General features: G+C 35.9%; 1 protein-coding gene across 1 annotated transcript in view; it reads right to left on the bottom strand.

Moving 5' to 3' along the window:
- Positions 1-722: 722 nt before the first annotated feature.
- Positions 723-22,222, bottom strand: part of LOC145684163 (uncharacterized) — a 39,303-nt gene continuing 17,803 nt past the window's right edge. The window contains exon 2 of the mRNA XM_081756147.1: positions 723-5,494. Within this exon, the coding sequence (XP_081612273.1) occupies positions 4,584-5,494 (911 nt within the window). The 3' untranslated portion in view covers positions 723-4,583. The remainder of the gene's footprint in view (positions 5,495-22,222) is intronic.

Genomic DNA, 22,222 nt, shown 5'->3' with positions numbered 1-22,222 from the left:
CACCCAAATTTCTACAATATAATATTTATTGATAGAATCTTGACAATAAATATTAGTACGTATAACAGCATTTTGCAGATACTATCACAATTATTATTCATGTGATAGAATTTGACAGATACTATTTAATTATTAGTTCGTATGATAGAATTTCGCAGAAACTATCTCAAATATTAGTCCATGTGATAGAATTTTGCAGATACTATCGCAATTAATAGTTCATGTAACAGCATTTCGCAGATCTATCTGGCTCAATTTCTAAATCTTTATTGTTCTTAATTGCTTTTTAAAGTTATCCATTAAAATGTAAAAGAAATGGGGTTAGCTTTGGGAAAGTCTTCAATCTGTTCATCATGTATTGTACAAAAATATTAAAATATAACGGAACAGAGTATCCCTGCTTCCTTCCAAATGACCACAAAACCAAGCAAAACAATGATTTGCACACATGGGCGCCCGAAGGGGGGCAGGGGGACCCGCCTAGCCTCTGGCTCACGAAAATGTGTACGTATTATAGCAAATCACGTATATGAAATACCAGATGTAATATAGCAACCATGAAGATGGACCTCCCTAGAAAATTTTCTTCAGGCGCTCATTTTTGCACAATCATATGGTAGACTTACTTGAAGCATATTGTTGAAGAAAAATAGAAATAAACGTTAGTTAGCTATTTATTTACTTATTTATAAAAGTACTTTGTATAAAATATTTTGTACTAAATAACATGAGAATAATCTGTATTTTCTCATGAGAATAATCTACTCAAGGAACTTCAAAAATTCTTAATACTGTATGTGCTATACATTTAAATATTTTGGGATTTCTTTTTTCTTTTTTTTTAATAATTTCGCTCTCTGCACTGATTCTATACACATGAAAGGAAATATGTTGCGGCATTTAAAGTATAAGAGATCAAAATCATCACAATAATAATAAAAAATAATATTAATGATTATCCATTGTGAACACATTCTCCCTGATAGGAAAGTATTAACCACTTTCACACAGTTTTGTTTCTTCTGTAAAATAATTACCCTAACGGGCCAAATCTAGTATTGATGGGGAGTTTGAACTAATGTAGATTTACTTTTAATTACATATCATTGTTTTAATACTAAATATGGTTGTTCAGTGAGCTGTTCATACTACAGTCCCTAAATAGCACTCAAACTGCAATCTTCTCTCCAATTTTCATGTTCAGCGTGATATTGAAACACAATTTATAAACTACAATAATGAACAATTCGGTCTCTAATCTTACAGTAGCTGTAATTACAAGGAAAGCAAGACCTCTAAAACAAACTGAAAAGGGTAGATTTTGAACACCAAATTCACTTTTTTTAATTGGTAATAAGTAACATTCTTTACAAAATATAGTACTGAAAACGTTCATATTCAACGTAAATAATCTTTCTTTTCAATGGACATATTTTATATGTAAAATGAACGAAATGTCCAAAAGTGAAACGTCGAATTAATTTTTAACAATTTGAGTATGATTGAACAATGTAAAATGATTGAACAATATAAAATGATTAATATAAAAATTTATAAATAGATGGCTTCAGAGCATTCCTTCAATTTAAAATTTATAGTCACGCCATTGGTTTCCAAATCTTAGACAGACTAACGATAACACCGAACGAATTAGTAAAAACATTAGCCTAAATATTTGGAACATTTGTTTGGTAAGATTTATTTCATATGCTTGCAATATAATACGGATATGATGTCGGGTGGAAATTGCTTTCCAGTTCTAAAAAAATCCTTGGAATAAATTCTAATGATTTGAATTTCTTCCAAAATTGTAAGCAAGCTGTGTACATCAATTATATCACAAGTTGAGAGGCATATTACATATGTAACTTGTTTATGTAACTAATTTAAAAATATATTTTTATCAATTAGAAGTAAATTGATGTTTTAGGCACTTAAAAGAACGTAACGAAGAGTTATTTAATTATTTTCTCTTCATCTTATCTTTCCCTAAAGATAGATACTTCAAAATCTACTCGATTATTTCTTCTTTTGACAGTAAAGATAGCTTTTTCTGGTTTAAATTTTCCTATTTTTAACATTTCTTATTATTCAAGTTATAAACTTGTAAGTGCATTTAACAGAAGATACTCGTATCTAAGGAATCTCGATAATGAAATATGGAAGAAATAGAAACATTTGAACCGGAAGAAAGAAGATGGAGTAGGTTTTGAAATATTTCAGACGTATATGCACGATATCTATCTTCAGGGAGCATGCAGACGAGTATCAAAAATTAGAATTGATCTCTTATTAAAATTGATCGTTCATCAAATCCTGCTAATACTTTTAATACTTGGATTATTTTATCACATTGCCTTTCCCTTTCTTGTGAAAAGATCCAATTGTAATTTTAACCTTTTATACTAGAAAAGAACCACTTTTATTTGGATATTATCAGTGCTCCAAGTAGAGGGATACTTTTCAACTTTCAAAATATTAGCTTGCGTCATCCAAATTCTCGCTCACTTCAGTCACTATACATAAGAAATTGCACTACATGCCAGGTATAGATCATACATACATACATATATATAGGTTTAAAGGCTTCAAAAATGTCTTTGTCACTGTTACATATATTGGCTTACAGTCATAAGCAAAAGATATTTACCGTAAATGTAGTTACATGTTTTGTAATACACTACCAACATATCATTGTATCAATACAAACATAGAAACAGACATTGGTGGTGACAGGAGTCCAGCTTCTGAGGAAATGAAAGTGGCTCAAGACGACCCTAAGGTTCATTAGAGAATTTACCTTATTTCTAATCTATAACTGTGATGGTGAGTATATTTTATCCGGTTATCGGATAAAAATTAGGAGATGTATTATTTTTTAACTTCATGCATAACAGGATGAGCGTAGCTGGCCATCATACATATATGCATATATATACCTGAACCGATACTTGATCTAACTCCGAATACATCCTCTTTAACCCTTTGGTCACCAAAACTCATTCTTCAAGGCGAAAGTTCTGCATGTTAAGGCTATTAGTACCTAATCGTTTTCCAGAAAAAATGTTATTTCATGAGAGTAACTTTAAAATATTCGTAGTTCATGCTTTAATTGACTTGGGCAAGTTAAACGAGAAATAATACGTAGAATAGAACAAACATTCAGGAAATGTATGACTTACAAACATTCAGTGAAACATTGCCTAAGAGAAGTAGGGTACGGAAGGAAAGTAGAGAATGCTTCCCCCACTCTTTAAGTGGCCCCATCACCGCGAAATTAAAATACCGCTAATTTTACAGTAATTATGTGATATCTTCAAATAGATAAAAAGATAATCGAAATGTGGAACAAGAGCGCGCTAGACAATATTATCTTGCATGAGATACCGTTATCACGAGTCACCTAGTAGCTTTCCATTTGTAGGCATTTAGAAACTCGAAAATAAACGCGATTTTCTAAATGGTTGGAAATCTAAATCAAATAAGTGAGTTGTGATAACGGTATCTCATGTAAAATAATATTGTCTATTGAGCTCTCTTGTTCCACATTTCGATTATCTTTCATCTATTTGAAGATATTACATAATTACTGTAAAATTAGCGGTATTTTAATTTCGCAGTGATTAGGCCTCTTAAGTATGTCTCATATTTTGTTAATTTGACTGAAAAATTGGTTGTCAACCTTTCAATATTCGCAAACAGCCAAAAGTATCAAACAATTTTTGCCATAGGGACAAACGGCTATGGCAAACTAATGTTTAGTTAGTTACGGTGTTGCTATAAAAAAAAGTTTAATTGAATTGCATATCACACATTAAGAGTTGGAAAATCTCAAACAGGTATAGGTTAATACAATTTAACAAGGTAAGGATTATGGAAATTCTAATATCTTATGTAAATGTATTATTATAAAATATTTTACATGACCTTTAATTATTTCAACAACTAGTATGTATGTAATAGCAGTGTAAAAAGAAATAGAAATTTTAAAATTATGTTACAGATATTTTAAAAATATACATGTACGTATACTTGTATACTGGTATATGCTCTTAACATATAAAAAATGATAAATTTGCTTATCATACATTGTAACTAATAAAACTGGCCCCACTTGATAAAATTTTGACAAACGCTAAACGAAAACATAATGAACATGAGATTTAATAAGTCGAACCCAGCAAATCGTTTCGCAGAACAATGACTAAGAACAGTTTGACTATTGCAACCTCTAAAATTATTTTTTCATGATTAACACTGAGAGAACAAGTGTTATAGGTTTAAGGGTTTCTTTGTTTGTTCCATGTTTGTCTTATTTTCTTCCTTTAAAAGAATTCTAATATACTGTGCAGGCGTTGTAGATATAAACTTAACATTGGAATGTACTATCGTGAACTGAGACACTTTGTTCTGTTTGACAAGAAGTTTCCAATTTTGATTTCCTAAATAAAATATACAACTTTTTATTTGGTTAGTGAATATTCCAAATGTGGCAGTTTGGAAGTTTATGTTTAGCTGTACCTAACAACACTTCAGTGGCAGCACATGTCCTCACATTATTAATCACAAATTACATGAATATTTTAACAGTATGGTTTAACAAACATGTGTCTGTAACGTTTGGACACACGCAATTTCTTTGGAATATACTCAATAAAATAATCTTCAACTTTCTCATCATTCCCTTGGTAGTTAGCTGTTGTAAATTTATTTTCTGTGACCTTATGGTCAGGATTTGATTGGGAGAACACCGAACAACATTCATTATTGTGGCAAAAGGTTGTACCATTTTCCTGTGTAGTAGAACTTTGGTGTTGTGAAAGTATTTGCTTTTCAAAGTAGGAACTGTAGACATTAGATTCACGCTTAAGACCACTTTCATAATGCTGAACTATTGCGTTTTCAGTTTGCCAATGGGGTAAAGTGTATGCCATATTGTTATTACATTCAAAACAACTATAAAGATCTTGCGAGTCATTGCTTACTACGGATGGCGAAAGACAAACTGAATTATCTTCGTGTTTCAAACCATTTACTGTGGGATCCGGTGTGTTTTCGATGTGGGCTTCTGTCTTCGTCAAGGCATTCTGTGTGCTTTTCGCGCGTTTTTTAATGTGAACTTTTAAATGTCTGGACACATTACTTTTGTGACTAGACGCATAATTGCACTCGCTACAGGTGTAATCCCTTTGGCCGTTGTGAACACTGTAATGCCTTTTGAGCAAAGTTTTACGAGTAAATGTATATGGGCATTCAGAGCACTTGTAACCATCTTTGTGGGATGTTTTAACATGAAGACGATATGTTGCTTTGGTTTCAAAGTAGGAACCACAGCATTCTAGACGCTGTTCGCATTTTACATGCATCCTCTCACAATGGCGGTAGAAATTATTCTTCCGGGATGTTTTGTAGTCACATTTTACGCACATGAAGAATTCAACTTTGTCGACAATTTTTTTGGTTGAAGTAGGAACGGAAATTTTTGGCATTCCATCTGAAAAGTAAAATAAGTTCTTTTACTAATGGCATACATAGGAAACCTTTAAAGACATCAAAATACTTTGAAAAAATGTCTAATACGTTTGGATTTTGAACTTTGACTAAAATTATAACCGAAAGATTCTTACATCAAGACCAGATGATATTTTCAAACTGAAATAAAGACAATTAAACAAAGCTAAAATAAAGAGATGTTTTCGTTTGAAGATCATGACGATGACAATATTATTATCGTGCAAACTACTAAAATTAACGTATTGTATGATAAGTACTTGTTCAGTGTAAAGTACAGTATTTGCTTTTCTCTATCATGTAGGAATTTTTCTAGGTCCTAGATAACAATTAATTGCAAAAACAAAGTTGGGTAACAACTCTTCAAAATAAATATTCTCACTCTGCCAACTAACGTACTTTCTGGAAAATGAGTCGTGAGATCAGTCTCGCTCAAAATAATTGGGTTTTCAGCAGCAAATCATGTTCATTTTAGCGTTCACTTGTAGAAAAGTTTATTTTCTAATCTAATGATGGGATGATTATTTCAAAGATGTTATCAGTTTCTTTTACATTAATTAAATGAATACCAAATCAGACTTCATGATTGCCAACTAATTGTGAATAGTATTTTAGTGCTAAATAATAATAATAATAATAATAATAATAATAATAATAATAATAATAATAATAATAATAATAATAATAATAATAAATATATTATTAATAATAATAATAATAATAATAAGAAGAAGAATAAGAAGAAGAAGAAATTTCATAATTTATTTTTACTTTATTATTCTTACCAACTCGAGAATAAATTCATTATACTTTAACTTCCCGATAAAACTTTTTTAAAGTGAAATGTTATGAAATGTTATTTGCGAGCTATCCCTCGAAAAGTGTTGCTATTTTCACTCCTAGCTTCTCGTTTTAGATAGTGTGTATTTACAACGAAGTGGGGGGGGGGAGGGTGCACATGCTGGTACTTCTGATTACTCAGTTGTATATCAATGCTTCCTGAATTCGAAACTGCTCCAACCAGGCACGTAGCCAACGGGTGGGTACGGGGGTCCGGACCCTCCCTTCGAAGCCCGAAAGAAAAAATTAAGGAAGAATTAAACAAAAAGAAACGAGAAAAAGAAGAATATAATATAAATATAAAGCTATAGCATGCGAATTCCATCTACCCCCATGCTAATCCTATGGGCTACAAATGACTATCGATAAATGAAAAAAATGAAATGAAATCTTTAAGTTTAACGTCCCACGGTTATGCTAAAGGAGACGGTGACAACGAGAAATTAGTGAAAATGGTGGAATGAAGAAAGTGGGTGAAACGGGAGAACCCCGAGAAAACCCACGAGCACGGTGTTTGTCCACCCCAAAGTCCACACGGCGCGAGCTGGGATCGAACCGTGAATCCCAAGCACCGGAGGTGAACGCTCTACCACTGAGCCACCACGCCCCCCGACTATCGATAAACCAGTTCGATCAGATAGACTCTCAGGTAGAACTTCAGAATTGTTCACAATCATCAATAATATGAGCCTGGCAACATAGATTCCAGTTACACATGTTAAAGAAATTTTTAGTTTCGCGGCAACACTAATCCATTTTCTAGAATGTCTTTACTGCCAAAAGAGGTCTCGTTGCTATCCTTGACAGCATTAAACGAAGATAAGAAAAAATAAGAAGAAAGAAAAGAAGAGAACCGAGTTCGACTGACCTCGGAACTATATCTTTTTCAATACTTTTTTTTTTTTTAATATTCTTTTACTCGAGATTTCTTCATAGTTTGTTATTACAATACTTACTAACATATACTCATTTTATTGTCCTAAGAAACCAGTACGAGTATGTTGCCAGTAAAATAGCTTAGGCTGATCGAGTTCCTGATGTGTAACCACAGTATTTCATGTTACGCCCCCTCCATTACGAAATCCTGGCCAAACGAACCAATATAAGTTGCCAGTAAAGTAATTTAGAATGATCCGAGTCCCTGGTGAGATAATCACAGTATTTCGCCACGGAACCCCCCTTCTTATTAAGAAATCCTGGCTACGTACATGCTCCAACACCACGGAATATGTCTGGATGTTCAAAATCACATACAAAATATGACTGTTTATTCCGTCAATATGGTTCTTATTGTACATAGACTTTTCAAACCAAAACATGACATATCGAATTGCGTGTACCGAATTTAATTGCAGTATTTGTACACGCAATTCATTACTTTCGAAATAGAAAAGAATTTAAATTTCTTAAACAGAAAGTAGTAATTTTTAACAGAGGTTTGGAATATAGGAACAAAGTTGGACACTTTTGACTTCAAGATATAACTGATCTTATTACTTTATTCTACAGTCAACAACAAAAGTTCTTTCCGTTCGGTAAAATTTATTTTGGGAATAACTGTGGTATGACTGGAGAACATTACATTCTTTTTAATTCACTGAAAACTGAACTCAAATTGTCCTTCCATTCTTAAATTATTTACGAAACTAATTTCATCAAACGGAAAGAACTTTTGTCGCTGACTGTACGTACCAGTGTATTTAACGTTGCGAAAATATTTCTAAGAGCCACTTCGGCTATCTTCTTCAGGCACTCGATGGACGAAACACATCGAAATTCAAAAACTCGTATAGGAATTTGTGTTTAGTTAGTACTAAATTACATATATATATATATATATATATATATATATATATATATATATATATATATATATATATATATATATATATATATATATATATATATATATACAGATGGTGATCAGAAAAATGGAAACACCTGAACGAAATTGCAACTTACCAGATTAATATGGTGTCGGACCACCTTTCGCCTTCAGAACAGCCTTGATGTGACGTGGGATGGAGGCATAGAGGTCGTGAATAGTAGCAAGTAGAATTTTACACCATTCCTCGTGCAGGGCATCGGCCAGTTCTGTGAGAGAAGATGGAGGTGGAAATCGTCGCCGGAGTCGTGTTTCCAAGACGGACCACAGATGTTCAATTATGTTGAGATCTGGGGATTGGGCGGGCCAGGGGAGGTGTTGAACTTCATCCGATGTTCCTCAAACCACGCTGCAACAACGTCAGCTGTGTGAATGGGTGCATTACCATCCTGGAAGATGGCGTCATCGTCCGGGAACAACAGCCAGACCATAGGATGCAAGTGATCTCCTAAAATTGCGACATAATCGTTGGCAGTGATTCGTCCGCTAAATATGACCACAGGTCCCAATGAAAACCATGATATTGCAACCCACAGCATCACCGAGCCGCTGCCATGTTTCACAGTTGGGCGGAGACACTGCAGATCATAAGCTTCTTTGGGCATTCTCCACACATAAACACGGCCCGTGGTTGTGAATAGGGTGAAGGATGGCTCATCCGACCATATCACACGTTTCCAGTCCTCAACGGTCCAAGTTGCATGGTCGCGGCACCATTTGCGGCGTGCGAAAGCGTTATGGTCCCTGATGAGCGGTTTGGCCCGTGCAACACGACCCCGTAAGTTCATGTCATGTAATTCGTGGCGGACTGTGATTGTAGAAACAGGGTGGGGGAGGTGCTGATTGAGTTCTTCCGTCACTTGCTTCGCAGTGGCACGACGGTTCTGCGTGACAATGCGCTTTAATATCCAGCGTGACCTGTCACTCATTATTTTCTTCCGCCCACTGTTCCGCTTCCCCGATGTGGTTTCCCGTGTGTTGTGTAGGCCGTTATCACCTTCGACACTGTCCCACGCGACACACCTAACACAGTAGCCACTGCCGTCACACTCACTCCACATAACCACGCACCAACAATTTTCCCTCTTTGAAAATCTGAGAGGTCTCCCATTTTACAATACCTCCGTTTGCTGCAGCCACTGGACACTGCTGTTCCACTGCGCCTGACGTAGTATGGAGACCGACCTAACACACCACCACCAGCGGTCCGGCGCTGCGGGCGCCACGACACCACTGCCAACCCATACATCTGACGTGTTGCCAACTACAGGTGTTTCCATTCTTTTGATCACCATCTGTATATATAATTAGAAATGTAGTTGGAAATATAACTAAGATTCTGTCCTAAACTGTGTTACTGTATATATCTTCTAAAATTATGTCGTAATAAGAAGTATAGTTGGCCAATTAACTAAGATTCTGTACTAAAATGTGTTATAGTATAGTATCTTCTGAAAATATGTCGTAATAAGAAATATAGTTTGCCAATTAACTAAGATTCTGTAATAAAATGTGTTATAGCATAGTATCTTCTAAAAATATGCCGTAATAAGAAATATAGTTTGCCGATTAACTAAGATTCTGTCGCAAAATGTTTTGTTCTGGAGTCGCCGTAGTGAGTGGACGTGTTTTCTCTCGGTCCTGAGTGTAGTGAACCGTGATGGGTGTTGAACTTGGAATTTACAGAGCCAGAATAGGCTTATTCAGAATTGCTGTGAGTCAGCATGTTCTGTGTTAGTGAATACATGAGGCTACACGAAGGTATTTTTTGCCTACGGATTAATAATATTTACTTTATTACTCATCGGGGGTGTAGAACAGCATCTCGGTCCTCCAAGCACTCAACGTAATGATGTTGCAGAAATCAAAGACATGGTATCATCTCTTTGCGCGTCCAATGAAAAAGTAGTGGTCGAAGTTGCATCCCTTTGTGGTGCTAATGAACACTTAACAACGGAAATCAAGACATTGAGGGGAAACTGTAAGGACATTGGTTGATAGGGTAGATACCATCGAGATGAAATTATTAGAAATGACAAGTGAATTAAGTGAACTACATCGATATAATGCATTGTTAGAACAAAAAATTGATGATCTCGAGAACAGATCACGAAGACAAAATTTAGTGTTTTACGGGATGAAGGAAGAAGAGAATGAAGACTGGGTGACTACAGAAAAAAAAGTGTGTGATTTGTTAAGTAATCGGCTGCAATTAAGAACTGATGACGAACTTATACAGAGGGCTCACCACGTTGGAAGAAAGTGTCAGGGCAGAACAAGACCCATAATGTGTAAGTCTTCCAGTGACAAGAAAAAGGAATACGTCTTAACCGCTTAACGGTCGAATTTATTTTAGAGAAACGTCCCGAAGAGGTCATATTTTTTTTTATTTCATATTTTAAATCTATCATAAATGCGTGCTAACACGATCTATTTTAAAAGTCAATAAACCAAAACAAAAGACGGTTAATTTGCTTGTTAAGATTTGCTGCCTGCACCTTTTCTTCTCACAACGAAACATTTCGCTTAAATACAGATTCGAATGGAAAAATATAGTTTCAACGTAATAACTCGGGATAATCCAGATTTACATATTACCCTTGAACGTAATAATTCGGGTAAAACCGTTAAGCGGTTAAAAAATAGAAATAAACTTCGTGGGACAAACATTTACGTGGATCAAGATTACTCTGGTTCAGTAAGACAAGAGCGTAAACAACTATAGTACTATTTAATGAAAACACGCAAAGAAGGGAAATATGCAAATATCAATTTCCGGTACTTGTATATTGAAGGGAAAAGATTCACGCTAACTCCAGAACAATGAAGAGAAGTATTTCCAAGAAACTGGCCAGGCCGAGGGAGTTTACAATCAGCCAGGGCCGCCCACAGGGGGGATGTATGGCGCAAGCTGCGCCATTGAGAAAAATTTTGGGGGGGATTTTACTCTACTTTCGAACTAGCAATTTTACTGTCGGAATAGCATTAAAACACGATTTTGAGAAGCTAATTTTGAAAAATTTTCCGGGGTGAACCCCCGTACTCCCTGCTTTGATACTCGATGAATGAAGTACCGCGCAAGTAGCCGTATGAAAGGACAGGTTGGTTCGTTTTAAGAGAGAAGGGCCGCCCACAGGAGGGATGAATGGCGCAAGTTGTGCCATCAAGAAAAAAAAATTGGGGGGAATAAAAAAATTGGGAAAGAATTTTACTCTAATGTCGAATAAGTAATTTTGCTGTCGTCAGAATAACATTGGAACACGGTGCGATTTTTTTTTTTTAATCTCGAGAATGAATCCCCCTATCCCCTGCTTAGAAACTCTATGAATGAAGTACCGCGCAAGTTGCTATATGAAAGGATGGCGCCAAGTTCTGGTGAACAGCAGTTATAAACACTCAAGGAATCACTTTCAAATTGAGATTTGAAACTTGCCTATGTTGTCTGTTGAAAATTATAAAGTAGTTTGACATAATTGTGAGCTAGTGGTAACCATACAGACAACAGCCAAGTTTCAAATCTAAATTTGAAGTGAGTCAGTGAGTGTTTGTAACTGTTGTCCACCAGAATTTGGCGTCTATTTTTGTGATTTCAATTCTTTTTAAGGCCACTCGTACTTGGCTCTTTTACAGGAATGTTTTTTGTTGGATATCACTTCTTTTTGTAGGCTAATTTTGAGGATAACATTTTCTTTTGGTATCAAACTCAATAACTTGTAACTTGCGTCTTACTTTTCATGTACAAGGGAATTATATCAATATTTTGTAAAGAAAAAATAATACTACTAATTGTAAAAAAAGAATACCTGTGTCATACACAGTGTGTAGAAGTTTTTATACCCTTCAATATCCTTATAGAACATATTTAGTGTTGTACACTACCAAGACTACTAATAAAAGTAATGCCATTTTTATAATTACTACTGCCCCTACTACTACTACAAGCATTCTATAATACTACTACAGGAAATAAAAACAACAACAAAAATAACAATTACTAGTACTATAAAAACTACTGGGCAATTGTTTTTTAGAGGACTTGAGTTTTGAGGAGGGAAGAGATTATTAGTTTTGGGGGGAGTGCGCCATCAGCTTTGGGGGGGATGGGCACCCCTGCAATCAGCCACCTGAACCGCATTAGGCACCTGTCAATAAAGAACAAGGAAAATCTGGACAGAACTTGCAACAAGGAAACGAAGAATCCGTTTCCTCCCCCATCCCTCCATCTGGACATCCCAAGGTAAGAAGAAATATATCAGCATGAGGGGGTGCACCAAGGACACTTCCGTAAGTACAAAAACATTCAAAGTTAGAGGTGAAAGTGACAATATAGTTAGGGTAAAAGATGATAATTTTAATATATACCTGTATGTTCAAAATGTAAGAGGAATTCGTACCAAGCTAAAAATACTGACTGAATTTATTTATTTATTTATTTCAGAAAACAACAGGCGGATGCCTAATTATAGTTTTCCATCATGATAATATAATTTAAAATACACATATGATAACAAAATAATACGATAGCAAAATACTTTAAAATACATATAACATGATCTACACCTTATTTATTTAGAGTAAAATTCTGTCTATAGCTAAAAATGTCTCTCTGGGTGCTTTTCTGACATCTTATTATACAATAAACACATTTTTCTGACAGGCGATACATCCAATGTATTAGTCCTTTGCGCTGAGAGATGGAATATGCTATTATGGGGTCTGGTTGCTCTATGTGGGACGTGAAGTTTGATTTCTGATAGTAAATATTCTGAATCTACTGCACTATGAATTATTTTATGTAAGAAAGATAAAATGAAGTGAGTCCTCCTGCTTTCAAGTGGTTGTAATGAATATTTGCTTCGAAGATCTTCATACTTCTCAAATTTCGGATATATCGCTGTTTCTTTATATGTTAAAAAGCGCACAAATTTATTTTGAATGTTTTCGATTTTACTTGTATATTTCTTACTATCAGAACCCCATATTATCGCTGCATATTCCACCTTAGACCTTACATAGGCAATGTATAATGTTTTGAGGACATCGGTACTAGAAAAATCACTTCCTAATCTCATCACAAAGCCAAGGTTCCTAAAGGCCTCACCAACTACTCTGTTGACATGAATATCAAATGATAGGTTTGACTGCAGAGTGACTCCAAGATCAGTTATATAATCCACTCTTTCAATTGGTGTTTGATTAATAGTATACACATTGCGGACATAGTTCATTTTCCTGGTGTATGATACTACTTTACATTTTTTAATATTTAACAGCAATTTGTTTGATTCACACCATTGGAAAATAGAATTTATGTCGCTTTGCAAAGAAATAGCGTCTAACTCCGTGGAGATACTACGATAGATTTTTAAATCGTCAGCAAACAATAGTTTGTGGGAGGATGTTATTACAGGTGGTAAATCATTAACAAATAATATAAATAGTAGAGGTCCTAAGTTCGATCCCTGAGGCACACCAGAGTCTACGACATATTCCTCAGTTAGAATATTTTTGTATCGAACGCGATGTTTGCGTTGGCAAAGATAGGATGCTATAAATTGTTGAAGGTTTCGTGAAAAATTGAATGTCACAAGTTTGCTTAGAAGTATATCGTGATTAATTATGTCGAACGCCTTGGAGAAATCTGTATAAATTACATCTACTTGTTCCTTTTTATCAACTTGATTAGCTATAACATGTGTAAGTTCTGAGAGATTAGTTACAGTTGACCTCTCTGGCATGAAACCATGTTGAAAGGGAGATATTACTGACCGTACTGAGGGCCGTACATGTGAGTAAATTTTTTCATATATAAAAATTTCAAATACCTTAGATGGGGCAGATAGCAGTGTTACCGGTCGATAATTTTTTTATTTGGTCAGTAGGACAACCTGTCTTGGGAATGGGACAGACGTCACCAATCTTCCATTTCATAGGAAACGTAGAAGAAGCTATTGACTTGTTAAAAATAACCTGTAGGGGATGTTTCAGTATTTCTGAGCAGCCTTTAATGATATACGGTGGAATTTTATCCGGCCCACAAGATGACCGTGGTTTAAGTTTTTAAATAGCATTCTCAACATCTTCGATGTCTATAAAGTTAATATTTATTTTATCCAGGATTTCCGAATTATTGTATTGCTCCATAGGAATAAGATTATAACTTGATTTATTGTGTGTTACTTGAAAATTTGCCATAAATGCATTTGCAATAGCAGCATCGTCACTCAAAGTTTGATCGTTATAGTGAAACAAATTACTTCCCAAATTACTCTTTTTATTCTTAACATACGTCCAGAAAGTCTTAGGATTGCTTATAATATTGGCCTCACAGTTGTTTAAGTATGCATTGTATGCCTTGGAAATTTCTTTATTCGAAAGAGCTCTCAATTCTTTAAATGTAACTTCTTAATTTAGTCAGGAGTAAGCTTGAGTGATAGTTTATTGGGATGAGTGATTCTCATTTCTTTCGAATAGAAGAGAAGCAGGTTTTGTGCGTGTTTCAAAACAACATCGACAACGTTTGGGAGGTGATTCCTGACACCTAGATAAGACAAAACGTATAGACCAACCTGGGTTCACAAATGCTTCCTTTCGGAGTTATAGGCTGCCGAAAACATGAAAAAATTAACTTTAAAGCAGCAAAACTGTGGGGCCTACCGTAGTCGGGTCAAGAGTTCACTTTGGAAGTAATATGTGCCCTATCCAAAAATCCATGTTTCAGAATCCTAAGGTACTCACGCAACAATTTTTGTAGAGGAGGTTTGGCTACGGGCATATAATTTGAAGTACTCACCAACTACCCTATAAAAATTGTTGCGGAATTACCGCAGGATTCTGAAACAGGGATATTTGGATAGGGCACATAATAGTTAATCAGTGAAGTCTTGAACCGACTACGGTAGGTCCCATAGCTTTGAAACTATGGACTTTTAAAGTTCTTTTTTTTTTTATGTTTTCCGCAGCCTATAACTCTGAAAGGAAGCATTTGTGCACCCAGGTTGGTCTATACTTTTTGTTATATCTTGGCGTCAGGAATCACCTCCCAAAAGTTGTCGGTGTTGTTTTGAAACACTGTATATTTTAACCTCAAGCATTTTTTTTTCTAAATTATTATTATTATTATTAAGGGCAGAGAAGTCAGAGTGGTGGTCTTCTCTTTAGAGAAAGAGTAACCGTCTTTAGGCTGTTAGACAATCAGTTTTTTTTCTTTCTTTCTTAAAATTGTAGTCAAGCTTTCCTGATAGAGATAGATGTGGGACAAAACTGTAACGAAGTGGCGGGTCAGTGCAGTCCAGAGTGAAGGAAATTATAGGAGTCTGTTGAAATGAATGATGAAGAATAGACTGAAGAGTTTTCGTTCTTTTTTTTTTTTTTTCTGTAATGAGATTTTGTCGAAATCACTTTTATGGGGGGAGGGGACTTTTGTATAAATATTATCCTTACCCTGACCAGATCTTACGTTTTATTTCAGAATAAGACAAATCTTTATTTTATCATGGTATTTTTGTATTCATTTATGGTTTATCTTGATTGGCTTACTCTAGATGAATAATATTTTTTGAGAGGAGTGAATCACAACAAGCGTATATCTATGTATTTCATTTACTCGTGATTGATTTTGTAGCATTGAGCGTTGCTTTTGGTTAATAGTTGTCAAAATAAATATAATAATATGCCTAAATAAAGGCTAATTTTAATATATAAATATACGTGCAAAAAATACATCAATAAAAATACTGATTATAAGTGAATATTGAGATGTATAGGGAATTTAAGTCAGTTAAAAAGTAATTTTTTTTTTTTTTTTTTTTACTTAAATGTACCGGAGATAGAGGAATTGCTCTCATAAAAAAAAATTAAAAGTTTCAAGTCTGGAATGAACAACAAAAAATTCTTGTTAAGGACAGTCGAGCATCACAGAAAAGTCGTCACTTAGCGAACAAAAGAAGGGATTACGTCATACAAAGTTGATTAATACAAAACATGTTTTCCTATAATACTCCCTATTAATCTTACAGTTAGTGTCTAGTTTTAGCCTACTATTATTTTGATAAGTAGAAGCTTTGCTTTGTATATACTTAAACTAAACTATTTGCTGAGCAAAACAATATATTCACATAAAAAAAACTACATACGTGTTAGTTGGCGAAACTGTAACAGGTATGTAGTTTTTTATGTGAATATATTGTTTCGCTCAGCAAATAGTTTAGTTTAATTATTATTTTGAGTTTGTGATCTCTAGTTTTAAAAATAAAAGCAATTAACATTGAAAAATGCGTATTTTTACCTATCTTTACAAAACTGATCAAAGTGTGGAACCTTTAAATGTTATCCAATCTTCCTCAAAGATCTTTTGCATCAGTGAGACGCGAGGCATAAGCAAAGTCTGCAAATATTTTACATTTTATTTTTTTGTCTTACATAATGAAACATCCTAAAGTGTTCAAAGATTAATTATCAATTTTACATTGAAATAAACTACATTTAAATTTAAAGTTTGTGTGTTTCCAATGTGTCTTGAGTTCTTTTTTTTTTTTTTTTTTTTTTTTTACCAATTATCTCACGTGTTGCGATAGAAAGAGGTGTAAAATTAAATGTGAGGGGGATACTTTGTTAATTTGGGGGGATTGGCGTCACAGCCTTTGCGGAGGTTGGCACTTCTGCATTCCTACCCTCATAGCCAGTGATGACGTCAGTTTTAACTTCTTGAGAGGGATAGAGAAAGTTTCAGGGCACAACTATTCTTTTGTATACCAAAAAATTTTATATAACTTGACCTATGCCTGGACAGCAATTAGTGGGCATACATAGCTACCGTGGGGAGCACTCGCCCCCTATTGCTTGCCTTTTCGTCCCTTACGTTGTCAATGCTTAGAACTGAATTACTCGCGACGCTACTGATAATGTTAATCAATGGGCATTTTAGAAAAAAAAAATGATTGATACATTGATTAATAATAGGGATGAATTATACAGAAACCTTAAATTGTTCAGTAAAAGTTCCGAATATTCTCGTTAGATGGCACATCTTCCCTGAGTGTTTTATCAAGGAAGCGCTTTTATTTTCTGCCATCTAGTGGCCAAAGAAGGAAATACTTGGATCCTTGGAAAAACAACGAAGCGTAAGAAGCCCTTCATGAAGAATTGTGATGCCTTGGCAGTGTGTGAATTACTGGTGGAAAAAAAAAAAAAAAAAACTTTTGGAGAAAATGTAGGCCTACCTCCACACAATGAATGAAAATTATTGTGGGGAGATTTGTATGAACAAATTTGTACAGAGCATAGCATAGTATAGCCTATTGTATATTTTGTCATTTTCTTCTCAAGTAGGTACGTACACTCATGTCCAAAATGATTGTCTCATATCTATAACTGTCTCCTAGTACGAATATTATTTGATAATGATTTTGCAGGGTGCTTTTAATACTGATACTATGTGTATAATCGGGAAATGTATATGTGTGGTAAATTTCATAGGAAAGAATTATAAATACCAAAATTAGAATAAGTAAAACAAAATGTTGCTAAATGGACAACCAGGTTTTATTGTCGTTTTATTGTTTTTATTTACTGCTCTTTTGACATGAAATTTACCACACACATGTCTTTGCCGATTATACACATACTAACTTATAAGAAATACCGGCTGAATTCGTTATCAAATTTTATTCCTAGAAAAACGTATTTATAGACATGCGACAATAATTTTGGACATGAGTGTACATTTGATACCCTCTTTCTTGAGCAAGTTCATTTTAACATATAGGACGTTACTATCACCAAAGACTCCTGCAAGGCTTTTTTCCAAGGGAGGTGGGAGACTGACATTCAAGCGCAGTCGCGAATACTTTGATGCACGCGTGCACTAATACATATAAAACAACCGTTACTTATCCACATATTCTTATCTACAATAAATAAACTATAGTACTGTAGTATTTAATATACGCATGAGTAAGTACATTAGTATGTCTTGACATGACATGTACTTTCAAGATTGAACACCCTCCCGGAAATCCAGGGGGGGCAATTGCCTCATCTTGCCCAGGCTGCCATGACTGTGAATTTAAGACGTTGAAACAACGACACACCATAATTACTTAGAATAAATGCGTCAGAAGTCACAGTTACTTTCTTAGACTAAATTAGAGAAATTTATCTTTAGATTTTTTTCTTAAATTTTACGGTGGATTCTTAGTAGTTGAGAAAAATGCTGTACCTACACAGAGCGATCAGGGAGCTACGGCTATATTGTTATCATACGTTTCTTTATTGCGAGTGACGCGTTAAGCTGTTGGTTGGCATCTCATAGGGGAAAAAAATGAAATCTTTGAGTTTTACGTCTCACGGTTATGCCGGCTAGGCTAAAGGAGACAGTGATGATGAGAAATGAATGGAGAAAGTGGGAGGAAACGAGAGAACTCCGAGAAAACCTACGCACACGGTGTTTGTCATTACAAAGTTCACTTGGCGCGAGCTGGGATCGAACCAAGGACCTCACGCACTAGAGGTGAACGCTCTACTGTTGAGCCACCGCGGCACACAAAGACAGGTGCTATCTGCCTCCACAAGAATAAGTGCTATCTGCTACCACAAGAACAGGTGCTATCTGCTACCACAAGAATAATTGGTATCTTCTACCACAAGAAAAAATGAAATGAAATCTTTAAGTTTTACGTCCCACGGTTACGCCGGTCAGGCCAAAGGAGACGGTGATGATGAGTAATGAATGAAATGGTGGAATGAAGAAAGTGGGAGGAAACGGGAGAACCCCGAGAAAACCCACGCACACGGTGTTTGTCATTACAAAGTTCACTTGGCGGGGGCTGGGATCGAACCCGGGACCCCAAGCACCAGAGGTGAACGCTCTACCACTGAGCCACCGCGGCCCCTTCTACCACAAGAATAGCTGTTATCTGCTACCGCAAGAATAAGTGCTATCTGCTACCACAAAGACAGGTGCTATCTGCCTCCACAAGAATAAGTGCTATCTGCTACCACAAGAACAGGTGCTATCTGCTACCACAAGAATAGGTGCTATCTGCTACCATAAGAGTAAGAGCTATCTGCTACCACAAGAATAGGTGCTATCTGCTACCACAAGAACAGGTGCTATCTGCTATCACAATAATAGATGCTATCTGCTACCACAAAGACAGGTGCTATCTGCCTCCACAAGAATAAGTGCTATCTGCTACCACAAGGACGGGTACTATCTGCAACCTCAAGAATGGGTGCTATCTGCTACTACAAGAGTAGGTGCTATCTGCGACTTGATTTCTCTACTGAGAAAGGAAGTGGTACAAATCTACTACTATTTCCGTTTTCAATTTTGATCCCTATAGATCAGAAACGGTAAGGGATAGCAAGGAATAGCTTTCCCATACGGATTCAGCGTCCATAATTACTTAGAATAAATGCGTCAGAAGTCACGGTTACTTTCTTAGACTAAATTAGAGAAATTTATCTTTAGAATTTTTTCTTAAATTTTACGGAGGATTCTTAGTAGTTGAGAAAAATGCTGTACCTACACAGAGCGATCAGGGAGCTACGGCTATATTGTTATCATACGTTTCTTTATTGCGAGTGACGCGTTAAGCTGTTGGTTGGCATCTCATAGGGGAAAAAAATGAAATCTTTGAGTTTTACGTCTCACGGTTATGCCGGCTAGGCTAAAGGAGACAGTGATGATGAGAAATGAATGGAGAAAGTGGGAGGAAACGGGAGAACTCCGAGAAAACCTACGCACACGGTGTTTGTCATTACAAAGTTCACTTGGCGCGAGCTGGGATCGAACCAAGGACCTCACGCACTAGAGGTGAACGCTCTACTGTTGAGCCACCGCGGCCGCCTGGCATCTTATAGAGACTCAGAGTCAGTTTGCACTTAAATGGACTTGTATCCAATCAATCAGTGTGCTGTTATGTAAAAATGTTAGTACTACTGTAGATTATAAAACGGAAGAAATGAATGTCCAAAGTTGAGACAAATACCAATCGAAAGAGAACATTTAGCTGAACAAAATGATCTGGATGGCTATAAATCCTCATCCGTAGTTTTTTGAAAAAATTGAGAAAAATCTTTTTTTTTTTCTTTCTTTAAAGGATAAACCTAAATAGCGATGTTGTACGATAGCCACACCACGTATTAAAATGAAACACATACTGAAATACGAGGTGGTATCAAAAAGTTTGCAGACTAGTTCTGCAACACGCCAACAGGTGGCAGTGTGAGACCCCGCGTAGCGCAGTCGCCAACGTTTTCGTCTTTGGTGCTAGCGGTCCCGGATTCCCGGTGGTCGAAAAAGTGAAGAAATTTTTTCTGACCAGCCATCCTGAGTAAGGTTTTCCTGGGTTTTCTTCATTCACACCATGCAAATTCCGGTATAGTACCTAACATATAGGTCCCAGGCCGCTTCTTTCCTTCCCCATTCTTTCTTTCTTCGCTTTCCACGGATAGTGTGATTGCCGAGAGACGTCATCCCTCATATGTGACGGGCTAACATGTAACGGGCTAGGTTCCGTCTCCTTCTTAACCATATATTCAAACCGGAAGTGGAGAAATAGAAGTTGTTTTCTGCAAACTATTCAGCGTTTCAAGAATAGATTCTGTGTCCACCTCTCTCTCTCTCTCTCTACTAACTCGTAAGATCAGAAAAGGTAGGAATAGATTAGAACTTCCTGATTCAATATGGATTTTCATACAGCGAAAGTAGAAACAAACAGCTTTCTGATATTAATTCAGCCTGTCAATAATAGGTTCCATGCCCTTAACCAACTATTCAAACCAGAAGTGCTTAAAATTATGATTTAAAGTTTCAACCATAATCGCCATGGTAGTAAAATGGTAATAGACAGAAAGAAGCAGATTTTTCATATTGATTCAGTACCACAAGAATAGGTGCTATATACAACCTCAAGAATAGATGCTATCTGCTACCACAAGAATAGTTGGTATCTTCTACCACAAGAATAGCTGTTATCTGTTAGCACAAGAATAGGTACTATCTGCTACCACAAGGACAGGTGCTATCTGCTACCGCAAGAATAAGTGCTATCTGCTACCATAAGAACAGGTGCTATCTGCTACCACAAGAATAGGTGCTATCTGCTACCATAAGAGTAAGCTATCTGCTACCACAAGAATAGGTGCTATCTGCTACTACAAGAACAGGTGCTATCTGCTACCACAAAGACAGGTGCTATCTGCCTCCACAAGAATAAGTGCTATCTGCTACCACAAGAACAGGTGCTATCTGCTACCACAAGAATAGTTGGTATCTTCTACCACAAGAATAGCTGTTATCTGTTAGCACAAGAATAGGTACTATCTGCTACCACAAGGACAGGTGCTATCTGCTACCGCAAGAATAAGTGCTATCTGCTACCATAAGAACAGGTGCTATCTGCTACCATAAGAGTAAGCTATCTGCTACCATAAGAACAGGTGCTATCTGCTACCACAAGAATAGGTGCTATCTGCTACCATAAGAGTAAGAGCTATCTGCTACCACAAAAATAGGTGCTATCTGCTACCACAAGAACAGGTGCTATCTGCTATCACAAGAATAGATGCTATCTGCTACCACAAAGACAGGTGCTATCTGCATCCACAAGAATAACTGCTATCTGCTACCACAAGGACAGGTACTATCTGCAACCTCAAGAATAGGTGCTATCTGCTACTACAAGAGTAGGTGCTATCTGCGATTTGATTTCTCTACTGAGAAAGGAAGTGGTACAAATCTACTACTATTTCCGTTTTCAATTTTGATCCCTATAGATCAGAAACGGTAAGGGATAGCAAGGAATAGCTTTCCCATACGGATTCAGCGTCCTAAAAGTAGCTTTCGTCTCTTGTCTTAATCTTCTACTGAAACCAAGTGATAAAAATGTAGCACAGCTTCCATTTTCAACATTGGTTCCCCTATAGTAATAATTATAAGAGCTAGCGAGAAATTTTCTGATATGGATAGAATCAGTCTCC

The sequence above is a fragment of the Thermobia domestica genome, chromosome 4, assembly GCF_964235325.1.
Source record: "Thermobia domestica chromosome 4, izTheDome1.hap1.1, whole genome shotgun sequence".
In the NCBI taxonomy this organism is placed as follows: domain Eukaryota; kingdom Metazoa; phylum Arthropoda; class Insecta; order Zygentoma; family Lepismatidae; genus Thermobia; species Thermobia domestica.
Note: the sequence above shows the minus strand (reverse complement) of the source record. Positions and strands in the feature narration are given on the sequence as shown.